At 37.2% G+C, this 16,433-nt stretch overlaps 1 protein-coding gene across 2 annotated transcripts in view; it reads left to right on the top strand.

The window, feature by feature from the left end:
- CLCN3 (chloride voltage-gated channel 3) overlaps positions 1-16,433 on the top strand; it is a 71,388-nt gene that overhangs the window by 2,631 nt on the left and 52,324 nt on the right. For both annotated transcript variants that reach the window (XM_064652455.1, XM_064652457.1), the window contains exon 2: positions 12,156-12,331. In XM_064652455.1, coding sequence (XP_064508525.1) covers positions 12,172-12,331 — 160 coding nt within the window. In that variant the 5' untranslated portion in view covers positions 12,156-12,171. The remainder of the gene's footprint in view (positions 1-12,155; positions 12,332-16,433) is intronic.

Consider the following 16,433-nt stretch of genomic DNA (forward strand, 5'->3'; position numbering starts at 1 on the left):
TGCTTACATACCCTCCTTGCTTATTTTCCCAAAACTAAGATTTCAGTGTAACGCCTGTGAGCTTCAAGAGCGAGTTCCCAATCCTGTCCTCCTTGTGTCAGCCGTTCCCTTATGTCATAACCTAAAAGTGCGGGTTCTGTGTTGGCTGAGTTCTAAAGCTATTCAGGTGTCAGGCCAGCTTTGTACCTGTGCTCATGAACGAGGAGGCTCTGTGACAGAGTAATTCACACTTGTTTGTGTGCTGAGCTTGGAATATTAGAAAGTTGACAATTACAAATTTTTATAGTTGTTAAACTTGAAACTTGATTTTGAATTTTGGTAGCCTTTATAAAATCATCTGAGAGAATAATATCTAGAGAAAACAATACTCATTTAAATTGATTCTAATATGAAAGAGTTATAAACAGATAAAAGTTTGCTGGGACATGTGCTTTGCTTTAAAAAGATAGAAACTGAAAAATGTAAATTGTTGAGGTAGTGGTTATACTTAATGATCTGATAATATCTGTTATTAGGGGAGAAGAGAGTTGACAAAGTAATTTCTAGGCTTCGTGCATAGTAGAAAGGATTCTAGACAAAGCTGTTAAAATGGTTGCAAATCTGTTTACATCTGTACTATCCTTATTAGTTTGTATTATGTAGTAAGTAGTCTTGAATATATACTCCTGGAAATGAATGTAAAGAAGAGAATTCATAACTTCATAGTGGGTACCAGCAGTTATTTTTGATGACTTGCAGAGCTGTTTTCTCCTTCAACTTTTTAGGCATTCAGCCGTTTTGTTTGTTAGGCATTTTCCTTAGGCTTTCTAGGTACAGGAGTAGACTATGCTTACTTTGGGAGGGTAAGGAGGAATAGTAAAGAAAAAAGTGAAATAAGTTCAGTCCTGAAGCACAGACCCTTTGATAAAAATAACCTTTGCTGTTACTTTTTCTTATGTTCGGTATATTTTGATAAATTTCTCTAAAAAGTTCAGAAAAGAGAAAATACTGAAATGTGCATTTTACATCTTCATACTGCAATAAAGTATAATGAAGAAACATTTCCTAATTGTAATAGCAAAAATGGCATTTCATTTCAGTACTTTGTTTAAATTCCAAAAAGAGCTACTGAGGTGACTTAATACTTTGACATCCTGCCAGTTAAAATTCAACTACTCTGTTTCCTGAAAGAGAAGTTTGTGTTTGAGTTCCTTCTACTCTTATCTCCAAATTAGTGTTCTCTGCCAGATTTGTTGGATTTTGATGTTATCTGCAATTTTTCTGCTGTTAATTTGTCTCATGCATGCGTTGGGAAAAAAAAATCAGTTCTCCCTATGTTTCCAAGACATTCATTTTCTCAGTTTGAAAATTTCCAAATAGGTATCTGTAGGAAAGGAACCTGAAGTTTTCTTTAATTGTTATTTGACTTTTTACTGCTTGTCTTGCAGAAAACTTTTATTCTTACGTAAAAAACTACGAGAATATGTAAACACTTTAAATTATTATCAGTCTTATAGACTTTTCTTCTGTTTTGTGCTGAGATGTGAATATTCTTCTAACTTATTCTAACAGTTGAGGAGACCTAACAATCTGTGTACTGAGTATATATGTTGTTACCCCTGTTACAAAATTGTCAATGTTTATTCCTCTTTAACAAATTTTAAAAAATGTTTTGGTTCTTTGGGTGAGTAGAGGATGGATTATTTTTAATAAATTTTATCTATGAACCCAGTGAACTGACCTTATCTCCGTGGTTATATAACACTTTTAAGATAACTGACCTTCTTGTTTACTCTGTTAGCTAGAAGCCTTTTAGTAAACTGTTAGTGATTTTTTTTCATGTTGTTTCAATATTAAAAATCTTACATGAACACGATTTCTTTTTTCTTGTAAAATACCCACCTTGAGTCTTGCTTTCAACTTGATACCACTGTTGAACAGTAAATTTCCCCCTGGACTCTCCTACCAGAAACTTGTCTACCATTTGTAGACCCTGACAAAGTACATGTAATTTTAGAAGCTGCCCTTGCCAACCACTCAAGTAGGTTTTACAGCTGGAGAGAAGAATATTCAAGTGAGGGGAACTTGTTGTGCATTCAGAACTGCTAGCACACTTGATTTACTAAATATTTTGCTTTTGGTGGTGTTATGCATCTAGGGCTTCACTGCCTTTTGATTTTTTTTAATCTCCTTTGGATAGACTATTGTGTATATTGAAAAGCAGAAACAATCTATTAACAATCTGTTTATTAACATCAGAGGTTCATAGGTCTCTCTGAAGAGATTTATATGTTTATATATTTTTTTAATCTTTAAAAATGACCAGAATGTCAACCAGTGATGGTTGGATGTGCTGTTTTTACAAAAATGAGGTGGCATCTGTGTAGTCCAGCCAAGAAGGTTAGCCATGAGCCAGATCCAGGTGTTGATTGCAGATCACTTCAGTCCTTCCTCACTTTGCTGTCTTAACACTGTTGCTTGAGAGGATCCAGAGCAAGAAAAAGAGCAACCCTGCTGTCAGGGTTCCTGGCCTGGAGGTTTAAATAGGTTGTCAGTTTATCACTGTTACTGTGATGTCCCACCCTTAAGGGGAAGGAAGCACCCAAGATTCAGGGATGCTTATTGTCAAAAGGAATGGCAGGTCAGAGGGTCTACAACCAATCAAAAAGTTTTATTACTAAATTACACACTTGGCATAAAAGTTGATATGTTAGTCCCTGACCTGCTATATTAGCACATGGCATTGGGTTTTGGATGAAGGGGTAGGCTGAAAGGGAAGAGAGGAAGGAAAAGATGAATTAAAGAAAGAAAGAAAGGAGAGAAAAAAAGATCACTAGTCCTGGTTCCAATGTCGGTCCAGCTGATGGGATATTCAGGGTCCTAGGGGCTCCACTTGGGCTTGGTGAGGGTGCCTTTCTATACATAGGTTTCCCTGCCCTGAAGATAGATTTCTTGCTTTCTGTGCAAATTAGCTGTCATGTGCGGTCTGTTCTTTCAGACTTGTCTGGAAATGGGTCGGAGGACTTTGGGGGTCTTGATTAGTCTTGATCCCCGCCTACAGTTCATGCCCACACCTTGGCCTCATTCCTGTCCTTGCACAGTTGTGCTTATCTCCAGGAACTAGAACAAGGATGTGCAACTGGCCATGCCTATCTCGTATTGGCCTTTTTAGCCACCAACGCGCTTGCAACAAACGTGGGTAGAGCCCTTCCCAAATCTTCGTTCGCGAATCCTAGCTGTGAATGAGAACAAGCATGTTTGTCCTGGAAAAGTGCTGCCCCACCTCTGCATGGCCCCCTTCTCCAGCCACATCTTGTTCTTTCTCACAGGATATTAGTACCAACAATCCTTGTCTGTTGTTACTAGCTGTCCTTGGTTGGCTCCACAGCCATCCTTCTATCAGTGTTTGAGACATACACATTAGCTCCTTATCTTCTGGGATTCTACCATTACATATACCAAGAAAAATGCCCAGCTGTTTTTGGTGACCAAAATCTTGTCACTTCTAACACTAGTACAGTGGATGTGTTCCTCTTTAGCTGGTGTTTTTTTTCACTCCTTTGAAGCTGGAAAATCGTTAGTAAGGAAAGTAAGGACCATGAACCACCAGGGGTCCCCACAAGATTTCACAAGCAGTGGTCCTGTTCTTGTGATGTGTTTTGGAGAGGTCTATGAGATTCGTTCCTTGATCTCAGAGGCTTTAATGAGTCTGTAAAGAAGTTTGAGTGCAGTGCAAGGACCTTAAAAATCTGTGGCAGCTGCTGTTACTGAGAAGATGCTTAGAGTTATACTGGGGATAGTGGTGCCTTTTCAGGTTCTAATTTGACAATCCTGAATTATATTGAATTTGAATGAAATTATCTGAAAGATACTCAACTCAGGTGTGACCCTGCATTTATGAATCTGTACACATAGCAAGGAACTGCATTACTCTGAAAAGTTAAAGAAAATTAGTACGAGTAACAAGATTTCTAGTCATTCTGGTGGTGTGTGAAAAGCTCTGCTCCATTTTTTTGTATAACTCTCAGATGACTGCAACCTCAGTCCAAGTTAAAAAGAAGCAACAACCTCTGTAAACTGTAAGGAGACACTGTTGCAGTGTCATTTCATCAAACAGAAAATGAGCATTGTGACCTAAGACTCAACAGACAGAAGTTACATTGTCTACAATAGAAAGTGCAGTCATAGTTCCTGCCCTTTTAAAGAGGAGTATGGGTTGTACCTTTCACTTGTCTTAGTGAATTGTGGTGTTATTCCCATCTGACACCAGAGATTTTTTTTGCCAAGGAAACTCTCCATCTTTTCCTATCTGGGCCGAATATTTGCAGCTGTAGGTACTGACCCATTAGTTTGGAAGCTAATACTACATCTTACACGTATTTTAGGTTTGCTCCAAAGTGGCAGCAATGGACACAGCTGTTTACCATCGACTAAGGATCAGTATTTACCTGTGAAGCTTTTGAGTTGTATTTGCTTTATAATATTTGCTTTTATATTTAATTCTAGTTCATGCTGAGGGATTATGTTCTTAACTTTTTTTTTTCCCTCTTCTTTTTAAGCTGTTAATTAAAAACCCCTTAAAGACTTTGCCACTCATGGAGCTGTTTGTTACTGTACCTGTGTGGGAGACTACTCTTCAACTCCAATAGCAGAGGTTTTTTTCTAATGTATCAATAAATGAGGTTAGTTTAGTAAGTTTAAATTGGAGTTTTCAGCTCATCCAGCCAGTTCGGGTTGAATGCCATTAAAAAGTATTCACATTAGTACTTTGGTGGATGTGAAAGGAGCAATCCTGTCCATCAGGTAGGCTGATATCTTTGTGCCAGTGGGTATAATTCTTCAGCTGTCACAACTATGGGTAGCCATAACCTTACTGGCTGAGACATTTTAGAGAGTGGAGATGCAGTGGTTTTGAATAATTTATACAAACTAAAGTCAATGCCTTTAACACTTGGCATCATATGACTAGAAGCATGAGTTTGGTATTCATCCTGTAATTAGGCTGTCAGGTTTTAGTTGGGTTTTGTTGGTTGGTTTTTGTTTTTTTGGTTTTTTGTTTTTTTTTTGCCAAGGAGATAAAAAGTGCTATAAAAATGAGTATTTATTATAGATTCTGCTTTTGTGAAGATCAGGTATATAGTGGTGATATTCGTATTGGTATGTATCATAAAAGTGAAAAAACTTTTCAGGCTGTTGTTATGCTAAGTGTTTTTAGCTAAGAGTGACAAGATTCAGTAGAATGTAGATGTGAATACTGGTTTTTTGTTGCAGTTATAAAGCTAAGACTTGCTTTACATGTATTACCATTTCATGTAGTTTCATCTATGTGTCTGTTCATATTTGAGTATCAGCATTTGAGTGTTAGTTTTATTTTTGAAGTAGCTGTGAAGGAAACTAGAGCAAGTTTTACCTATGTATATTTTTGCAAACTGACTTATCTTCTATTTCAACAGAACGTTGGAACCTACTACATAGACTCAAACAGATTTTTTTGATTTTAAACTCAAATAGCTTCAGTTAACTAGAAGTGTTCCTTTGTGACTTTATTTTTCTAAAGATGCCCTAAAAATTTGCCAAGATCCTTTCTCACTAAAGATCTCTCCTGAGATTAGTTACAGATTCACAAAAAGGTTTGGGTTAGAAGGGACCTTAAAGACCATCTAGTTCCAGCCCTCCTGCCATGGGCAGGGACACCTTGCGCTAGACCAGGTTGCTCAGAGCTCCATCCAACCTGGCCTTGAACACTTGCAGGGATGGGACATCCACAACTCTGGGCAATCTGTTCCAGTGCCTTACCATGCTTACAGTAAGGAAAAGAAAAAAATTAGTTTCCAGAGGTTTTTTTTGAGTGCTGCAGAGAAAGATCTGAGTATGTCTTTCTGTAAAGGTTAGCATATGCATTCACTACATTTTAACAGTTTGGATTCTTGAGTATCCTTAAGAATTTTTGTGGTCTAAGCTAACTTGAGAAAGTTTAGGAAATCTGCTTTTTTGCTCATCTTCCCTTCTGCATTTGATTTGAAATGTTGAGATTTTTCTGAGCCTTTTTATGAAGAAATAATCTGCTAGTGATCTAAAAATTACAGTGGGAAATTCCTGACAATTCATGCACCCTTTTCCAAGCCTGGAGTTTGAAAGATAAGCGATGTTCTCATCTTGCTTAAATATCTTCATGTCACAGACAAAATAAATAAATGGAGGTGAGATATGCTGAGTCTGCAATGAAAATAGAAATGTAATTTCCATGCTGGTGAGACTAAGATGAAGAGTGGCCACAACATGGCCTTTGTTTTAGAATGATTGTAAAATTCTTGTAATTTCAGGGTTGAAAATTTCTTTCTAAAGGGCAGGTTTATTTAAAAAAAAAGATGATACTGCAGTATTTTAAGTTAATGTAATATGGGATGTTTGGAATTAAGAGATCAAAGCTCTTCTTGACTGCTTCTATCTTTTGGGCAGGTGTTCTGGCATATATCCCCATACATGGGATATATGTTAAAATGTTAATCTAAGTATGGGTGTGGGAAATGTTTCTGTCATATTGTTTATCTGTTTCTAAAGTATACAGTAGTTGGATACTTACAAATAAGATGATGTATATAGAATTTCTGACCATTTTATAACACTTTTGAATGTTCTTAACAGTTAAAACATTTTAAATTCTCTATTATTTTCAAAATTTTTCAGCAAATTACTCCTCCGTTCCTATCATCCATTTCCTTGACTGTATAACACATTCGTATGTGTAAAGATTGTATTAAAAATTTTAATTTCATCTACTTTTGCTTTATGGGTGCGTAGCATTTCTCACTAGGTGCTGTCCTGGAGCAGGGTCTGCAGGAAGGTTAGATGTTAGTTAGGGGAGAGATGGCTGCCTTTTAGCTCCTAGTACTGAGCAGAAAAATTGAATATTACACTGATTTTTGGATTAATCAGTATTCTTCTCAGTTTGGGAAAGAGCTCTTCTGTTAAGAAGATGAATCATTGTGGGTTGTTACTGATTTGTGGGTTTTTTGTGTTGGTGGTGTTTGTTGGGTTCTGTATTAGAATCATAGAATCATAGAATCGATTGGGTTGGAAAAGACCTCCGAGATCATCGAGTCCAACCCTTGGTCCAAATCCAGTCCATTTACTAGATCATGGCACTCAGTGCCACGTCCAATCTGCGTTTAAAAATCTCCAGGGATGGTGAATCCACCACCTCTCTGGGCAGCCCATTCCAATGCCTGATCACTCTCTCTGTAAAGAATTTTCTCCTGATATCCAACTTAAATTTCCCCTGGTGGAGCTTAGGCCCGTGCCCCCTTGTCCTGTTGCTGAGTGCCTGAGAGAAGAGACCAACCCCCACCTGGTTAGAACTTCCCTTCAGGTAGTTATAGACGGTGATGAGGTCACCTCTGAGCCTCCTCTTCTCCAGGCTAAACAACCCCAGCTCCCTCAGCCTCTCCCCATAGGACTTATGCTCCAGTCCCTTCACCAGCCTCGTTGCTCTTCTCTGGACCTGCTCCAGCACCTCAATATCCTTCCTGAACTGAGGGGCCCAGAACTGAACACAATACTCAAGGTGTGGCCTCACCAACGCAGAGTACAGGGGAAGGATCACTTCCCTGCTCCTGCTGGCCACGCTATTTTTGATACAGGACAAGATCCCATTGGCCTTCTTGGCCACCTGGGCACACTGTTGGCTCATGTTGAGCTTCCTGTCAATTAGTACCCCCAGGTCCCTTTCTGCCTGGGTGCTCTCCAGCCACTCTGTGCCCAGCCTGTAGCGCTGCATGGGGTTGTTGTGGCCAAAGTGCAGGACCCGGCACTTGGCTTTATTGAACTTCATCCCATTGTTATTGTTGGGGGTTATTTAGTTGTTTTTAACTTTAAACTATTTAAAGCAAATTTGGAATCTGGAAGAGTACTTTTAAGTTTTCACGCCACCCCCTTTCTGGGGGAATAACAAGCTTAAGATGCCTTTTTTCCCTGCCACCCCTTTATATATGACATATAGAAAAGTGTTTTTATGGGACAACAGAGCACATCCTGGAGATTTACCGATTGCTTGGATCACCTGACAACAAATGTCCTGTAAATTAGACTTCTTACTGGCCTACTCTGCCTTTTCCAGAGACATGTCTCTACACTGGAAGTGGTTCCCTCAGCTGACTTACTTCTCTGCTTGACCTTTTAATTGTAGGGCTTGAAAGATAAGCAGGATGTCTGACGTTGGAGAGCTGAAAAGTGCCTGTGGTACTAGATCGTGCAGGAAACTGCAGTAGCCTTACATGCTTTTTCTACTGTTAATGTAGCTGTTTCTCCACAGCTCTCCTTTACCAATTTAGTTCTTGCCTGCACTGTATTTAATTAGATTTCTCACGATTTCCTATACCTGTATACGGATTACTTTCTTCACTCTCTCTAGTCACAACAGGTAAGAAATCCTGCTTTAGTTCTCTATTCTTCAGTTTGGTTTGCGTTTTTTGGTGGTGGTTTTTGATTTGGGGTTTTTTGTTTGGTTGAGTTTTTTTTTTTGTTGTTATTTAATTTTTTTTGTGCCAGTGGCTTCTCTGTTAATATGCTTTTGTAGAATCATTTTGATGGGTTAAGACATCCTGGAAGTACCTCAGTAATAGAAGTGGGTTAGATGGGTTAGTTGTTGTACTTTTTTGGCTTTACAATCTTTTCATAGAAGACTTGGATATGTGAGTTGAGTCAAATTCCTTTCCTGTTCCAAGAGCTTCCTGGATATTGCTTATATTTTCTTTTTTTATTATTCTTACACTGCATTGCTTCAATATTTATGGGTTTCTTTCAAAGATAATCTGAAGCATTTTTGAGTCTGCTTTCTGGGATATTTGGACTAGACTCTGAATCAAAACTGTGGTGCTTTGTAGAAATAAGTTAAAGGTAATATCTTGAATGTTCTCAATAATCCTTTGTAATTCCTCTTGGATTTTTACAGTAGTCTAGATTGAAAAAAGGTTTATTGCTTAAATATTTACTGTAAGTAGAATTCGTTGGGAACCTGATGTAGAATTTTTTTGTTTGCTTTTTCAGAAGATTGAGTTTGACTAGCATTCAGCCAGTACGTTTTTACCCCGTTGGCAATTTCTTTTGAGTAACTTCCATTTTTCCCCATTTAGTGTCTGTCTGGAGGGCATGGAATCTGTGGAATGAATCTGATATTACAAAATGGCAAATTGGCTGGTTATTTCTCCCTTCACAACTCCATAAGCATTTGGGCAAGCTCTCCTGTGTGAATGCACTCTTCCGGTATCCACAAATGATAAACTGCACCAGAGTGGGTCAGGCATGATACTGGTTCTCTTCTGGCTGTTGTAGCCATAGAAATAATTTTCCTGGCTCTTTGTTTTCTTTATTATTGATGCTCCCAGCAGTCTGTTTCCAAGGAGGATTCTGCTTTCTGTGAGTAGTGCTAGCAGTGTTTTAGGTCACGTGAACACATGCTTATAAGTTTTCTTGAGCATTTAACATAGCTCAAGATAGTGCATCATTAACCTTTTATCCTGTTTTTTAATTAATTGCAGATAGTGGTGGACAAATTAGTGACCATTATGCTCTTTAAAAGTAAAATTTTAGTCCTTTGCAAAGCTTATTGATCAGTTAACATTCTCTGGTCTGTCAGCAGCAGTACTTCTACAGCGGGATACATGTAGTGTTTCAAAATAAGAAAAGGTCTGTACTATCCTGCCTGTCATACAACTGGAGACATGTATGTGCCAGAGGAGTTGGCATGTGGAGTCATGTTTATGGAGAGGTGATAGAGGGGTGCTTTGTGATATGCTTCGTCTGGCTCTCTCTGTTGGTTTTGTTTATCAGTTACTGACCAATTGATGAAACTTTCCCTTCCATTGTAGCCCAGTCTGAAAGCATTTTCTCAATTACTGGAAGATTTAATATGTGTAATCCACTGTTCAAACATTTATCTAGGGAGACATTTATCCAAGAGGAGAGTTATTTCTCTTATTCTGAATGGGAGATTTGTAGTAAAATTAACTGAAGCTATGGAGTTTAATGTAGATAAAATCATCCTTTATTTTAAAAGATACATTTGCAATGTCCTGTCTTTATACTGCAGTAAATATTTCTGCTGATAATATTACAGGAAAATGTCTTTATTAGATGAAAAAACTGGATGTGGCTTCCAAACTTGGTAGAGTAATTAAAAGACTTAGCAGATTTTAGCCATGCCCTCAGTATGGAGCAAACACAACACCACATGGATAACAAGAGAATCCGCTACTTGTGCTCCCTTAATTTGCGGCAGTTGACACTATAGAGTCGTTTCCCTCTGAGCTCCAGTAATTGCTTTTGATAATTGTGTTTCATCTGTGGTTTACACAAGAGATACTCTCACTTTGGTACACTCACAGTAATAATCTTCAGAAGTTCTTGGAGCAGTTTGAATTTTGAATTTGGGGCTTGACACAAAAGTAGTAGTATTTTTTGGGTCTACATTTGCTACCTCTTTGTTGTTTTGATAAATTTACAAACAACTTTTTGTGATTTCTAACTGAATGGTGATCTTTCTCCTCCATGTTAACTGATTTCTGCTTTGTAGTAAAGATTGTTAAATAAGTCAGGGGAAAAAAACCTTAATAAAAAAAAGTCATGTCTACAATAGGACACAAAAGATACAAAGAACACAAAAGACGAAACCTTACGTTGTGTTACAGGCTTTTTTTGTGTCTTGTGCTTTTTATCTTCTAGTACTACTTCTATGGACAAGGCAGGAGAGTGTTCTGTCTCCTTGCAACTTCATCAGAATGTAGGAAAGGTCATATGAATATAGAATAAAGATTTCACTTCAGCAGGAGGCCAGTTGGCAGATGGGAGTCTATAATATGATTTTGGTGCACAAAGCAGGTGGAGAAAAGCAACAAATGATGCATTGAGTGGAAACACTTCTAGAAAGTCCCAGTTTCTGATTTCATCTGCGCAGTGTGGCTTCCATTTGTGATAACACCCCAATGGAACTGGTGAAGTGATATTAACAGACTTTCTGTGAGCGCAATAAATGAAATAGACTGTTTGTGTTCTGACTTTTTGGGAGGCATGTTCTTTGTAGATGCCATTTTTTTGGGAATGCCAAAAATTACTCTGTGTGAAAAGTTAGTATCTTTTGAACAGATTAAAGTGTTGGCTTCTGATTAAATTACAAATTGTGATCTGATTTATTTTGGGTAAAAAAAATGGAGATGAATGGAAGAAATTTAATTGAAGAGAGAGTATGTTTTAAATTGTAAATATCTTTTTAAAGAAATAAGAATGAGTAAAGTCAAACAGATCTGTCTTGCCCAATAGCAGATCTCTAGGGAAGAGCAGAAGAAGAGAATAAGCATATGCACATCTGCAGAATGCTCTCCAAGTCTCCAGCATTTCCACCAGAGGTGTTGTTCTTAATAGCTTTTGATATTGGGGAGTTTTTTTGTTGTAGTTCTGTGAGTTTGTCTGGCTGCTTTATGAACCATTGCGTTCTTCTGCAAAGTTGCAAAGAATTCTACCACTTTGCTACATACTGTATGAAGGATTAGCCCTTTTTTATCTGCTTGTCACCTCATTTTTTTCATTATGACATGTAGGGCTACTGACAAACAACTGACTTCTTCATTTTCTTCACGCCACTTGTGATTCTACTGACATCTGTTGTCATCTTCTACATTATGTCTTTTCCAGACTGGAGGGTCCTGATCCATTTTGTTGTCTTTTTAGAAGGAAAACTGTTTTGTTCTTTGTCGTCATTGTGCTCTTCTGTAACCTGTTCCAACTCTCCTATATAATCCTTTTGGACTTTTGGAACTATATAAAGTGTTTAATGTGTGGACAAGCTGTGGATTTATATAAGGCTTTAATGAAGTTCTCTGTCTTAACTGATAATTCTTGAATCAGATTAATTGGGGACTGCTAGTGCATACTACGCTCTTTCTTGAGACTTCATTAGTACATTGGCCTGAGAAAACATCATCCGGTTAAAAATCACTGAAGATTTTTGTAAAATGTTCTATATACAAAATGTTCTGTATTACTGCTACCTTTTTGTAACTTGTGGTATTGTGACCTTAACAATTTTTTCCCCAAAGCTTGAAATACTAATTTTATTTGATATAAACTTCTTAGTATTTTTTGAATATTCAAATAGAAAATAACTTTTTTCTCTCTCTATATAGGTTATAAAGCAGCTAAATGGAGTCTGAGCAGCTGTTTCATAGAGGCTACTATCGAAACAGTTACAATAGTATAACTAGTGCAAGCAGTGATGAGGAGCTTTTAGATGGAGCAGGAGTAATTATGGATTTTCAGACCTCTGAAGATGACAATCTCCTCGATGGTGATGCGTCAATTGGTAAGTTTATTTCCACTTAAAACTTTTCCTAGGTTGTATTTTTATTGGTTGGTTGGTTTTGTTTGTGTTTGTTGCTGGTTGTTTGGAGGGGTTCTTTTGTTTTGTTTTTAAATAACCAAACCTGATCGTTTTCTGTTTCACTAATCTGTGCTCCAGACAGATGCTTTAAACCTCAAAGTGGCTGAACATTTTTCCGTGTGCTTGCCTAACAATTACATTGTATGAGATGACTTCTGAGATGAGGCAGATATTAACGTTCTTCTAACAAATGACAAACTTCCTGTCAAATAGAAGGATGGCTTTTTTGCAGCTACCTGGTCTTGCTACACTGCAGCAGGATTTTGGAAGTCTCATTGTCTTCAATATTTCCACGATGCAGAAATTAGCAGCCTATTTTAATTGTTACTTGTGGAGATAAATCTGTTTCTGCTTCATTCAGCTTCAATTCTGTAAAACAGAGGCAAAAGCCATTTAAGTAGAGGTGTTGTAAAAAGCAACAGAAAACACTATATGAGCTCAGCTTTTGACTAGGTAAAAAGTTGCTAAGAAAATTTTCTACTGTGAACACTGTGAAAGCACTGAAATAATACAAAGAAAGAACTGGGAAGCTCTTCCTCTCTTTTTTTAATTTAAGAAAGCAGCTCATGGAGTGAGAGCATTAACATTCTTTTAGCAATAGTCAGAGAGGTGAACTGAGAGAGGGAAAAAAGTAACGTCTGTGAGACAGTAAACTTGGTTAAATGTATACTCTGGTCACTTCCTTGTATTTGTTTAAAATCAAACTCAGCCTCTTGAGTTTTCTTTTTTTAGGAAAAAAGAAAAAAGAACCTTTTCCTCTCCCATTAACATTCAGTTGTCTTCCTTCCCTGCAGTGCGTCTTCCTTCATATGTTTTCCCTTTGCCGCACTTAGCAGTTGGATGTTGGCATTGTACTGGATAGTTGTGCCGTATCACTAGAAGCATCCTTACCATCTGCATTCCTTCTGGCTAATTAGATATGTCTTGAATGTGCAGTTATTTAACTTGTATACCAGTACGGGTATTACGAGCCAGGACACCTTCAATCTAAATAAAAATTCCTTCTGGGACATTACGTGGAGAACACCAGCTCTTAAATGTTAGGAAATTATTAGGTGAACAACTGACTTCTGTATATAATTCTTTGTTCTGAGTATCTGGCAATTTTAATAAAGCAAGTGCCTTGATTGTCTAACATAATATTTACAACCTGTACTAAAAGTCTGAAGCTACTCTGTTTATTGTTTATAAAAATCATTTCCATCGCTTCAAGCATAAAGGAGAAATAAGTTTGCACTGAAACAGTTTCAGAGCCAGTGTTCTGCCCTTTACGTGTTGTGAAATCAGATCCATAAATTGAGTCCAAAGAGATGAGGTGGTTGTTTTGTTTGCATTGTCAAAATCAATGCTAATTCCTGCACATGCCAGCAGCTCCTGGCTGTTGTAACACTGAGGTATTAGAATGTGCATTGGTACATAAATATGGATGTAATTTCTTTCCTGGAATTTAATTTTTTGCTTATGACGTAGCAGCTTACCCCGATTCTGGACTCTTAGTAAGAGGCAGCAATAGTAATAAGCCCTGGTATTTTATTTAAGTGAATGGTGATTTATGTGTCTCTATACATGGAAAATGTTTTATTGTACAGTAGATCATAGTAGATATCTTAGTAGTAGACCAGAATCTGGTGTTAACTTTCTTTTTAAGGTGGTGATAAGAACATACTTCCAGAAACGTTTCAAATAATCTTGCATGCAGGAAGTGAACATCCTTGTCTGTCATTCCTTAGGTGTCCAGATGTGTCAGGTGGTTTTTCTTTTGTGGTTTTAATTCAGCAAATCTCTTTGACAAGACCAAACTAGGGCTTCCTTGCATATAGCCTTTTTGTAATCCTCTGTTACTCACTTAGAATCAACTGGTTGGTTGGTTTAATCGTTATTATTATTTAAATACTCTTATCCTTTAGCCCTATGTTTGTTTTGTTAAGTCAAGTACACATGAATTCATAATACAGAATCTGTCCCACCTCCTGAGGAAGGGCAGGACCATCCTGGTAACTGGAAGATCACATGCTTCTTGACATTGCAGACCCTCCAGAACATGATGTGAATGCAGAGGCCTTGGGTTTAGCTTTGTGCTTTAGCAAGTGCACCCTGCCAAAATCAGGAGCCCTGTTTAAGAATATAGTTTGTGTTTTAAGTCTCTGGGACTGGAAGAATTTATAAGCCTGGTATCTTAGCAACATGAACATAATGGCAATAATGTATCTGTACTTCAAATGATTGTGGAAATAATGTAGTTAAATATAAAGCTGCATAGCTGCAGAATATAAACTTGTCATACAAATGAGCACAGAGATGAATTTATCCAATCTGGATAAGTTGCCACGGACGATATAGTGTGCATCATAATTTTACAGTTTATGTAATAAAATATAGAATCAGAGATTTTTTTAAAAAATCAAGACCATGCAGTGAGAAGAAAATGAAGGATTAAGAAATAGTCTGTCTTTATTTCTCTTCTTTTTTTTCAGCTAATGAAAATGGAACCAGAAACTGCACATATATTATGTAGATAAAAGGCTAAAAATATGGAATGTCTAAAGTAATTGTAGTCTTTCCCCTTTGTTGAGAGGGCAGTAAGTTAAGAGAAGAAGTCTGCTTATTTCAGTAGGCTTGCTAAGTCCCTTGGCTCTCAGGACAGCAATTCTGAAAGCCTGCACAGTACTGCTATTCACATTTCCACTCATACTTAAGTGCTTGACTGAGGCTTACAAAGCTATTGAGGCTGTTATACAGTGGTGAATATGCTTTCTGTTGAAAGCATGTGGAAATTGGATGATGCTAGGAAAGAATACTAACTTCATATACTCCTTGTCTTATGTGGGAAATTCATTGATACTATATGGGACTGAACAAATGAACATTAACTGAAACCAGTCTTTAGAAAGTTTTATCACCTAGACCTCTATTTTTCTTTACTTGATAGTGAGTTGTCTTTTTAGTGTCATGTCTTATTTGAAAGGTTTTGAGGAGTTCCATGTTGGGGATTCACCATTATCTTAAAACTAATGCTGAACAACAACCTAGTTTCTCTTAACACCATCTGTAAGCATGTATGTGACTGTCCTTTTCTGTCTTATCTGAGAAGAATACATAAATTGTGACAATGTAGTATTATATACTAAATACATATATATGTATAGCAATTATGTAAGTAGTATGCTCTGTGCCTGTTATGTTCTCCAGTAGCTGCATAAATGTCAGACTTTTAGTGGCAGTATTATGGAGAACAAGTAGGTATTGTGAAATTGTGAATTCTTTGAGCAGTAGGTTTTAACCTGCTAAATAATTAAATTGCTATGCATGTGGAGGCTCAGATGGCTTGTACCGAAGCCCTGCCTAGAAAGGATGCTGCTGCCTGTCAGCTTTGAACAAAACTTGCTTTTGTTGCTTATCAAAACTAATCTCTCTGTAATACTGAAGTTAGTGCCTTTCCTTGTTAAACTGCTGTCTAATGAGAAGTATGGTGACATTATACTGAAAAGGAAGTATCTACCTCTTTGTAGGGAGGACAATACATGTACAGGCAATATATGTAATTTAGGGAGGTCATTTTTATCATAACTTATCTGTTTTATTTTTAGACTGTTGGCCCTGCTTCTTGCTAGGTCAGTTTAAACATATTATACTTACCGTTGCAAAGCTATCAGTTCTTTAATAGTTAAGCTATATAAGCTAATATTTACTGGTTTAAATTTTACAGGAGGAGAGCTGTACTATTTAACTTTTTAAAAAAATGTTACACTAGGATAGCTCATTGCTTTCCATCAATTTAACAGAAGGAAAAAAATTCTTTCTAAACAGAAAGGAAATCTCCAGAATTGAAATATATTATCAGATTAATATTTTAACTGTGGAATGTGATGAGAAGATGAAAGTTCTTTTTCTTTCAGCATTGTTTTGCCTTGCCTGTCTAAAGTTTGAGAGAGTCACAATTCTTGGCAACTGGCTGGGTTTGAAGGGTATAACAAGTGTCTTCAAAAGTTCAAACTCTTTCCTATTATGGCGCAGTGAGGTGAAA

Source organism: Pseudopipra pipra, chromosome 4, assembly GCF_036250125.1.
Source record: "Pseudopipra pipra isolate bDixPip1 chromosome 4, bDixPip1.hap1, whole genome shotgun sequence".
In the NCBI taxonomy this organism is placed as follows: Eukaryota; Metazoa; Chordata; class Aves; order Passeriformes; family Pipridae; genus Pseudopipra; species Pseudopipra pipra.